The 11,246-nt window shown below is 46.0% G+C and overlaps 1 protein-coding gene across 1 annotated transcript; it reads right to left on the reverse strand.

Annotated features, from left to right (window-relative positions):
* Window positions 1-465: 465 nt before the first annotated feature.
* Window positions 466-8,611, reverse strand: LOC110487308 (uncharacterized). The gene is made up of 3 exons (XM_090194967.1): window positions 8,467-8,611; window positions 5,027-5,600; window positions 466-2,601 (listed from the first exon to the last, which is right to left on the reverse strand). Exons 2-3 carry the CDS (start codon window positions 5,540-5,542, stop codon window positions 595-597), a joined length of 2,523 nt encoding a protein of 840 aa, XP_090051093.1. The 5' UTR covers window positions 5,543-5,600; window positions 8,467-8,611; the 3' UTR covers window positions 466-594.
* Window positions 8,612-11,246: the final 2,635 nt, after the last annotated feature.

The following is an 11,246-nucleotide window of genomic DNA, read 5'->3' on the forward strand; positions in this document are numbered from 1 at the left end:
GCAGTGGTCTAAGACACTGCATCTTAGTGCAGTGTCGCACAAAAGATGGAAGTGCCTTTGAACGGGGTGTGGTAGGTAATAGGTGCCAGGCTACACCTATTGTCAAGGACTGCAACGCTTCGGGGTTTGTCATACAGTTTCCTGTGTGTATCAAGAACGGTCCACCACCCAAAGGACATCCAGCCAACTGGACACAACTGTGGAAAGCATTGGGAGTCGACATGGGCCAGCATCCCTGTGGAAACGCTTTCCACACCTTGTAGAGTCAACATGGGCCAGCATCCCTGTGGAAACGCTTTCCACACCTTGTAGAGTCAACATGGGCCAGCATCCCTGTGAAAACGCTTTCCACACCTTGTGGAGTCAACATGGGCCAGCATCCCTGTGGAACGCTTTCCACACCTTGTAGAGTCCATGCCCCAACAAACTGAGGATGTTCTTAGGGAAAAATGGGGTGCAACTCAATATTAGGAAGGTGTTAATGTTTTATTCTATGGATTATATTTAGTGAATTTCCCCCAAATCTTGGTATTTTTCTGTCTGGGCATCGTAAAGGAATCCCTCAATAAGGGATTGGACAGGTGTTAAACCAGGTTACCATTGAGTCTGTGATGGGTAGGGATAAGGGACATGCTGATTGGGTGGTAGGTAGGGATTAGGGAGTCTTGGGACAGAGACAGGCTGTGTTAGCCTGTGTGTGTCCTGATGTTTCTTCAGACTGCTCCACTGGGCGAAGGCTTTATCACACACGTGGCACTGGAACGGTTTCTCTCCTGTGTGGGTCCGCCGGTGGTTTTTCAAGACATTCCCATCACGAAACCTCCTCCCGCAGTCAGGGCATTGGTACGGTTTCTCTCCAGTGTGGATTCGCAGGTGTAGAATGCAGTGGCTCTTACTTGTGAAGCTCTTGTCACAGTAAGTACAGCAGTAAGGTTTCTCACCCGCATGAATCCGGAGATGAAGTTTTAAACTCCCTGTCAGGGAGAAACTCTTCCCACACTGAGGGCAAAGGTAAGGCCTCTCTCCAGTGTGCTTCCTCTGGTGGACTAGTAAACTACCTTTAGTGGTGAAGGTCTTGTCGCACTGTGGGCAGTGGACTCTGCTTTTGTGAGTCTTCTGAATGTGACCCTTTAGAAGAGCCTTGGTAGAGAACTTCTCCCCACAGTGGGGGCATGGAAGAGGGCCTTGGTGCATACGGACGGGATCCAGTGTCTCCCCCTTGTGGTTCTTCAGGTGGTGCTGCTTTAGCGAGATTGTATGGCGAAACTTCATCCCGCACACTGAGCAGTGGTAAGGTGTCTCTCCCGTGTGAGTTCTCATGTGTCTCTGTAAGAGTCCAGATTGAGTAAAATCTTTACCGCAACGAGGGCAGACGTACGGTTTCTCCCCAGTATGGATTCTCACGTGTCTTTTAAGACTACCGGCCTCACTGAAACCCCTTCCACATTCAGAGCACACGTGTGGCTTTTTCAGAGGATCATTTGGTGGATGCCGGGTTTGCATGTGTGATTCCAGTTTAGATGCACTTACGAAACTCTTCATACAGCGAGCACAGCGGTGAGGGTGTTCTGTGTGAACAACTTCCCGGTGATGTACAAGGCTTATTTTTTCACGAAAATTCCTACCACATTCCGAGCAGTGGTAAGGTTTCTCACCTGTGTGAGTCCTGATGTGTCTCTGCAAGTTTCCAGAATCATTGTAGTTCTTCCCACAATGATGGCAGACGTACGGTTTCTCCCCAGTGTGAGTTCTCAGGTGTCTCTTAAGACTGCCAGCCTCACTGAATCCCTTTCCGCATGTAGAGCACACGTGTGGTTTCTCTCCAGTCAAGTTATCTCTGTATCTCTTCAGGTACTGTGAGTGTCGTTTTAGACTTCGTGCTGTGATAAAATTCTTCCCACAGTGATCACAGATATGGGAGCCATCTCCTGAGAGGGGTTCCTTACGTTGCTTAGCATTAGGCGTGCTGCGAAGCTTCTCTCTTGTGTGTTTTCTCTGGTGTACTCTGCGTTTGCGTGAGGTAACGAAGCTCATTCCACAGTCGTCAGAGGAGCAATGGTAAGGTTTCTCTCCTGTAAGGGCGCTCTTCACAACGACCTTCTCTCCTGGGTGAGTTTTTCTCATGTGTCTCCTTAAGTTTCCAGAATCACTCCAAGCCTTCCCACAATGATGGCAAACGTACGGTTTCTCCCCAGTATGAGTTCTCAGGTGTCTCTTAAGACTGCCAGCCTCACTGAATCCCTTTCCGCATGTAGAACACACGTGTGGTTTCTCTCCAGTCAAGTTCTCTCTGAATCTCTTCAGGTACTGTAGGTGTAGTTGTAGACTTCTTGCTGTGATAAAATTCTTCCCACAGTGATCACAGATATGGGAGCCAGGCCTGTCTCCTGAGAGGGTTTTGTGTTGTTCAGCATTAGACCAGCTGTGGGGTTTCTCTCCCGTCTGTGTTGTCTTGTGTATTATATGGCTACTCTGCCCCGGTGTCTTCCTGCAGTCGACCAGCCGCACAGACACCCTCTTCAGACCCAGCAGTAATACGCTACTGGGAGAGGCACGACCTGGGGACTTCAGGAGGGCGGAGGGTGACGTGGGAAGCTTGTTATGGAAATCATAAAAAATAGACAGAGAACAAATCAGGGTAGGAAACATTCTCCTACGTGTCAAGGCATTTTTGTGTCTCAAAAGTCTTTCCCTTGACTCCACTCATCCTTGATTAAAAAACATTGGAGGATAAAGAGGAGAAACCTTGAATCTTTTCCTCCAATACATTTACAGAAGGAGGAGGACAAGATGGCGCCGACAGACACAGTGGCCTCGTTTCTAGCTACTAGCCAACTTTGCAGTATTTCTGGGGGGTGTTATTGCTGACATATTGGGGGTGTTATTGCTGACATATTGGGGGTGTTATTTCTGACATATTGGGGGTGTTGTTTCTGACATATTGGGGGTGTTGTTTCTGACATATTGGGGGTGTTATTTCTGATATACTGGGGGTGTTTTTTCTGACATATTGGGGGTGTTATTTCTGACATACTGGGGGTGTTATTTCTGACATACTGGGGGTGTTATTTCTGACATATTGGGGGTGTTATTTCTGACATATTGGGGGTGTTGTTTCTGACATACTGGGGGTGTTATTTCTGACATACTGGGGGTGTTATTTCTGACATATTGGGGGTGTTATTTCTGACATACTGGGGGTGTTATTTCTGACATACTGGGGGTGTTATTTCTGACATATTGGGGGTGTTATTTCTGACATACTGGGGGTGTTATTTCTGACATATTGGGGGTGTTATTTCTGACATACTGGGGGTGTTGTTTCTGACATATTGGGGGTATTATTTCTGACATATTGGGGGTGTTATTTCTGACATACTGGGGGTGTTATTTCTGACATATTCTGACATATTGGGGGTGTTATTTCTGACATATTCTGACATATTGGGGGTGTTATTTCTGACATACTAGGGGTGTTATTTCTGACATATTGGGGGTGTTATTTCTGACATACTGGGGGTGTTATTTCTGACATACTGGGGGTGTTATTTCTGACATATTCTGACATATTGGGGGTGTTATTTCTGACATATTGGGGGTGTTATTTCTGACATATTGGGGGTGTTATTTCTGACATATTGGGGGTGTTATTTCTGACATACTGGGGGTGTTATTTCTGACATACTGGGGGTGTTATTTCTGACATATTCTGACATATTGGGGGTGTTATTTCTGACATATTGGGGGTGTTATTTCTGACATATTGGGGGTGTTGTTTCTGACATATTGGGGGTGTTATTTCTGACATACTGGGGGTGTTATTTCTGACATATTGGGGGTGTTATTTCTGACATATTGGGGGTGTTGTTTCTGACATACTGGGGGTGTTATTTCTGACATACTGGGGGTGTTATTTCTGACATATTGGGGGTGTTATTTCTGACATACTGGGGGTGTTATTTCTGACATATTGGGGGTGTTATTTCTGACATACTGGGGGTGTTGTTTCTGACATATTGGGGGTATTATTTCTGACATATTGGGGGTGTTATTTCTGACATACTGGGGGTGTTATTTCTGACATATTCTGACATATTGGGGGTGTTATTTCTGACATATTCTGACATATTGGGGGTGTTATTTCTGACATACTAGGGGTGTTATTTCTGACATATTGGGGGTGTTATTTCTGACATACTGGGGGTGTTATTTCTGACATACTGGGGGTGTTATTTCTGACATATTCTGACATATTGGGGGTGTTATTTCTGACATATTGGGGGTGTTATTTCTGACATATTGGGGGTGTTATTTCTGACATATTGGGGGTGTTATTTCTGACATATTGGGGGTGTTATTGCTGATATACATACTGGGGGTGTTATTTCTGACATACCGGGGGTGTTATTTCTGACATACTGGGGGTGTTATTTCTGACATACTGGGGGTGTTATTTCTGACATATTCTGACATATTGGGTGTGTTATTTCTGACATATTGGGGGTGTTATTTCTGACATATTGGGGGTGTTATTTCTGACATATTGGGGGTGTTATTTCTGACATACTGGGGGTGTTGTTTCTGACATATTGGGGGTGTTATTGCTGATATACATACTGGGGGTGTTATTTCTGACATACCGGGGGTGTTATTTCTGACATACTGGGGGTGTTATTTCTGACATACTGGGGGTGTTATTTCTGACATATTCTGACATATTGGGGGTGTTATTTCTGACATACTAGGGGTGTTATTTCTGATATACATACTGGGGGTGTTATTTCTGACATACTGGGGGTGTTATTTCTGACATACTGGGGGTGTTATTTCTGACATACCGGGGGTGTTATTTCTGACATACTGGGGGTGTTGTTTCTGACATATTCTGACATATTGGGGATCTGAAAATGTGTGTTTCGCGACCAACAAACGGATTTGAGGACAAGGAATCAAGGATGACATTTATCAAGGAAAGACTGAAACACACATTTTATGACTGGGAAAAATAAATACTTGTGTCTCTTACTCTCTGCTCTGGACTGTGCCTCTCTGGATCTGACTCTGCCTCCAGCCCATCGCTAGCCAACCAATCCTTGTCCTCCACGTCCGAGTCTTTGTCGCAGTCTGCAGCGTCATCATCGGATCGGCTGGAACTCAAGTGTTCCGCCTTCAGTCCATTGCTAGGCAACCAATCGCTGTCCTCCTTGTCGCATTCTTCATCACAGTCTACAGCATCATCATCATCATCAGACTGGCTGGGACTCATTGGTGCCCCACTAGCATCCTCCAGCATCCTTCTGATGTCCTCTTTCAGTTGGACTAACCAAGACATTCCCTGCTCCTCTGATTTCATTGACTCCGTATTGTCCCACATTTCCTCCATGATTCTACGCCTTAATAAGCGATGATTCATCCCTTTAATTTCAGAGCCATCTTTGCCATGACGTTCACACAGGTAGCGTAAATTGTCCACGGTTAACGTGAATAAACTCTGTTCAATGTCATCAATCAATGTTTCCTTCTCTGAACTGAGTGGATTCATATTGTTCTGCTCGTGTGGCAACAACGACAATGCAGTCAATGGCAGGACTTTAGAGAACCTGTAAAAAAAGATTTATACATCAAAACACTCATCTGTAACTTCACGTCCTCATTAGCTGATATTTAAAGGAACAGTTCAGGATTTTGGCAATGAGTTTCTTTACTTCCCCAGAGGTAAATGGACATGTTTATGTTTCTGCCGTCCAGTATGAAATCAGTTAAGAGATATAGTTTCGCGAGCCAATGCTAACTAGCGTTAGCGCAATGACGACGTCTACAGAAACAGCTAACAGTTTCCATAGACTTCCAGTCATTCTTATGATCCAAATCAACACAGGCAGGCTTTCATTGTTTTCAAATATGTAGCCTATTTGACTGACAAACCTTAGCTTATTTAACCTTTATTTTACATAGGCAAGTCAGTTAAGAACAAATTCTAATGTACAATGAGGGCCTAGGAACAGTTGAATCAACCGGTTTATCCTCATTAGCTGTGATAACCGTTGACAACAGGCAGCTTCACAGCAGGAGATTCTTCCATCAACCGGTTTATCCTCATTAGCTGTGATAACCGTTGACAACAGGCAGCTTCACAGCAGGAGATTCTTCCATCATCCTTTCCTTGGCGATACTTTCTTCCTGCTCGACGACATGCTGACCAAACCAGACGCGAGAATCTCCTTTCACCTTTATTTAACTCGGCAAGTCAGTTAAAGAACAAATTCTTATGTACAACGACGGCCTAGGAACAGTGGGTTAACTGACTTGTTCAGGGGGCAGAACGACAGTTTTTGACCTTGTCAGCTCAGGGATTCGATCCGGCAACCTTTCAGGTTACTGGCTCAACGCTCTAACCACCTGCCTCCCCGTCCTCATTGGTTTTTAGGAGCATATATGTAACAGTATAACTTTAGTCCGTCCCCTCGCCCATACCCGGGCGCGAACCAGGGACCCTCTGCACACGTCAACAACAGTCACCCACGGGAACAACTACTACGCACCACCGCTAACTAAGCTAGCGTTTCACATCCGTTACATATACACACGTGGTTGATTGAAAGATGAACTAAGGTCCACACTCCGGTAGGTTGTAGTAATGCTGTAAAGTTGGTTGCCAACCGCCATATAAAGTCCAAAGAAGAAAAAGAAGCCTTCAGGGAGGAGGAGCCTTTAGGAAGGAGGAGCCTTTAGGAAGGAGGAGGAGCCTTTAGGAAGGAGGAGGAGCCTTTAGGAAGGAGGAGACCGTTGACCGTTTTATCTGTGGATTAATTGTCAGAGTTGAGGACCTTGTGCATTTCAGGTAAAATAAACAACCCAATGTTTATATCCCAGGACAAATGAGCTAGAAACAGCAAGCTAACTAAATAGGACAAATTAGCTAGCAACTGCAAGCTAGCTAGCTAAAATGCCATAAATGATTAAAATGCTTTTCGACCTGTCCCCAAATTAATATAATTGGTTCAGAGTTTGTTTTCATATTTCAACCTGCGTGTCCTGATCGTGTCTGGTGTAGGGGTACAAAATCAACATGCGCAAGTCCTGTTTAGTCAGCATAGGAGAGGCACCGTTGTCTTATACACGTATGTGTCCAGTTGCTGGGGTAACGTTTGAATTTAGAAAACACTTAGATATTAAATTAAATATTTTGTTCCAAGAAGTAATCCAACAATGTAAACGTAGCCATCTTGTCTATTCCTCATCCCTCATTGATCGGAGTCAGGTCAGTGTACGCTTGATTGGTGGACACCCACCTGGCTCGTTAACTAATCCACCAATCAAGCGTCACTTTGAATGACACTCACCTGGCTCGATCAATGAGAGCAGATCAGAGATAGAAAAGATGGCGGCGAATACATCATGGAGCACGACGTGTATTTAATAACGGGAGCATCTTGTGAATCCAATCGTTCTCGTTGCAACTGGACACATACATTTAAGAGAATGGTGCCTTTCCTAATCAAGAACGAAGAAAGTATCGACCAGAAAAAAGGGTTGGTGGATAAATCTCCTGCTATGCAGCTGCCTGAGATCAACGGTTATCACAGCTGATGAGGATAACCCGTTTGATTCCATGAACTATCACTTTACCTAGCTTTCTGTATTGGTTGGACTCATTGGCTGCATCATTCTGGTGGTTGGCAACAGAACATAACGTACCACAATATAGCCGGCTTCAGCAACAACAACAAAAAACGTTTTCTGTCAAAGGCATATGCATGTGTAATCTCTAGGAACTATTTACCGAATGTAAAGTTAAATGTGACCCTCTCTATCGAATTAACGTCTGTATCCAACTTTTGTCAGAACAGCACCATGTTGAGTTAGACAGCGGGTTATCATTAGACCACGCACGTCCTACCACTGTCTACAGAGCAGAAATACGGTGCGGTTCGGACAAAGTTTGGATTCAGACGTTTATTTGATAGTGAAGAGTCACATTTCAATTTACGTCTGGTAAATAAGAGTTCCTAGAGATTACACATATGCTTTTGTGTAGCCGGCTATATTGTGGTAGGGTTATTTCCCGTCGCCAGCCACCAGAACTACTATATGCACAACTCAGGGAGTCCAACCAATACAGACCCCCGATGTTGTGTCCCAAAGCTACACTGTACCATGCATTTCGATGGAACCACTATATACACAAAAAATATTTTCTGGCAATTTAACCATTCATTTTACCAGCATTGATCCGTGTAGACGCGAGGGAAAAAAAGAGTGACGCTCGCAGCCCGTCTTCTCATTCTGCATTATATTCGTGCTTAAACACTTATCGTATGATTTTGGCCTTTACAGGTCTATATAAACCGTTCTGATATAGCTAACGTTTGAACAAATACGTTACAACAGTTAACTAGTTAGATAAGCTAGCGATCCATGCTACAAAGCGGTTATAATTTGGCTAGATGTGCATTTATGATGTACCTGGATGCTTTTAATCATATCGTCTGTGTGACGTTTCCCTCCGACGTGTTCTCTTGTTTACCTTTTGACCAAAGATGGTTTAGATAAGTCTTGCTTTCAACCCAGTCTGTTTTGATGGCAGCAGTTTGATGCCGTCATTTCCGGTATGGGAAGGAAGCCTTGTTCTGAGTTTTTTTAACAGTGGGTTAACTGCCTGTTCAGGGGCAGAATGGCAGATTTGTACCTTGTCAGCTCGGGGATTTGAACTTGCAACCTTCCGGTTACTAGTCCAACGCTCTAGGCTACCCAATAGACTTGAATGTCTATTGCCGCCACCTACTGTACAGGGTAGTGAACGAAATAAATATACAAATAATTTGGGGGAGGGTGGAGGAAACGACATCATACGCTATAGCAGGGGTACTCAACTCTAAGCCTAGGAGGTCTGGAGCCTGTTGGTTTGCTGTTCTTCCTGATAATTAATTGCACACACCCAGTGTCCCAGGTCTAAATCAGTCACTCATTAGAGGGGCACAATGGAAGAAAAAAAACTATACTATACAAAAATAGACCCATTAAAAAACACATCCAGTCATAGTCCAGGGCGGAACATTCTTCGACAGGACTCTTAAGTCCCAAAGAGCGTTCAGCTGCACTCACAATGATGCCAATTGTCTCTGTTTATTTTCAGTTTGTGCTGTGTAGTTTATGACCGTTGCAATCAATTATACAGTCCACCTTTTTTATTTTACCCCTTTTTCTCCCCAATTTCGTGGTGTCCAATTGTTTTTAGTAGCTACTATCTTGTCGCATCGCTACAACTCCCGTACGGGCTCGGGAGAGACGAAGATTGAGAGTCGTGCGTCCTCCGATACCCAACCAAGCCGCACTGCTTCTTTAACACAGTGAGCATCCAACCCGGAAGCCAGCCGCACCAATGTGTCGGAGGAAACACCGTGCACCTGGCGACCTTGGTTAGCGTGCACTGCGCCCGGCCCGCCACAGGAGTCGCTGGTGCGCGATGAGACAAGGATATCCCTACCGACCAAGCCCTCCGTAACCCGGGCGACGCTAGGCCAGTTGTGCGTCAATCCACGGACCTCCCGGTCGCGGCCGGTTACGACAGAGCCTGGGCGCAAACCCAGGGTCTCTGGTGGCACAGCTGGCGCTGCAGTACAGCGCCCTTAACCACTGCAGTACAGCGCCCTTAACCACTGCAGTACAGCGCCCTTAACCACTGCAGTACAGCGCCCTTAACCACTGCAGTACAGCGCCCTTAACCACTGCAGTACAGCGCCCTTAACCACTGCAGTACAGCGCCCTTAACCACTGCAGTACAGCGCCCTTAACCACTGCAGTACAGCGCCCTTAACCACTGCGCCACCCGGGAGGCCCAGTCCACCTTTTTTAACATTAAATATATCAGGGTCCCTTGGTGCAGAGAAACGTTCACGGGTGTAGGCTCTACTACCATCGCGTCTTCAACGCCACTCCATCCTTTCCTTGTTCACCACGGTAACCCACTCGTTCTCACTCTCTGTGTTCTCATCTTCACCCGACCCACCATTAGTTTCAAACTGAACATCTGTTTCCCCCGTCTTCCTTCAGAGGAAGCCTTCAAAATAAGACTAGAATGAGTTATGCATTCTACTCTGGTGACGGAGCGAGTTATGCATTCTACTCTGTGACAGAGCGAGATGACGGAGGGAGTTACGCATTCTACTCTGACGGAGGGAGTTACGCATTCTACTCTGACGGAGGGAGTTACGCATTCTACTCTGTGACGGAGAGAGGTGATGGAGCGAGTTACGCATTCTACTCTGTGATGGAGCGAGTTACGCATTCTACTCTGTGACGGAGCGAGTTACGCATTCTACTCTGACGGAGCGAGTTACGCATTCTACTCTGTGACGGAGCGAGTTACGCATTCTACTCTGTGACAGAGCGAGGTGACGGAGCGAGTTATGCATTCTACTCTGTGACAGAGAGGTGACGGAGCGAGTTATGCATTCTACTCTGTGACTGAGCGAGTTACGCATTCTACTCTGTGACAGAGCGAGGTGACGGAGCGAGTTATGCATTCTACTCTGTGACAGAGAGGTGACGGAGCGAGTTATGCATTCTACTCTGTGACTGAGCGAGTTATGCATTCTACTCTGTGACGGAGCGAGTTACGCATTCTACTCTGTGACGGAGCGAGTTACGCATTCTACTCTGTGACGGAGCGAGTTACGCATTCTACTCTGTGACGGAGCGAGTTACGCATTCTACTCTGTGACGGAGCGAGTTACGCATTCTACTCTGTGACGGAGCGAGTTACGCATTCTACTCTGTGACGGAGCGAGTTACGCATTCTACTCTGTGACGGAGCGAGTTACGCATTCTACTCTGTGACGGAGCGAGTTACGCATTCTACTCTGTGACGGAGCGAGTTACGCATTCTACTCTGTGACGGAGCGAGTTACGCATTCTACTCTCTGACGGAGCGAGTTACGCATTCTACTCTGTGACGGAGCGAGTTACGCATTCTACTCTGACAGAGCGAGGTGACGGAGCGAGTTATGCATTCTACTCTGTGACGGAGCGAGGTGACGGAGCGAGTTATGCATTCTACTTTGTGACAGAGCGAGGTGACGGAGCGAGTTATGCATTCTACTCTGTGACGGAGCGAGGTGACGGAGCGAGTTATGCATTCTACTCTGTGACGGAGGGAGTTATGCATTCTACTCGGTGACGGAGTAGAGGTATGAATGTACTACCAGACAGTAGAAGCCTGCTCTCTATTGAATGACAGAACCATG

The sequence above is a fragment of the Oncorhynchus mykiss genome, chromosome 13 (assembly GCF_057628025.1).
Source record: "Oncorhynchus mykiss isolate SJ-2025 chromosome 13, ASM5762802v1, whole genome shotgun sequence".
Lineage (NCBI taxonomy): Eukaryota > Metazoa > Chordata > Actinopteri > Salmoniformes > Salmonidae > Oncorhynchus > Oncorhynchus mykiss.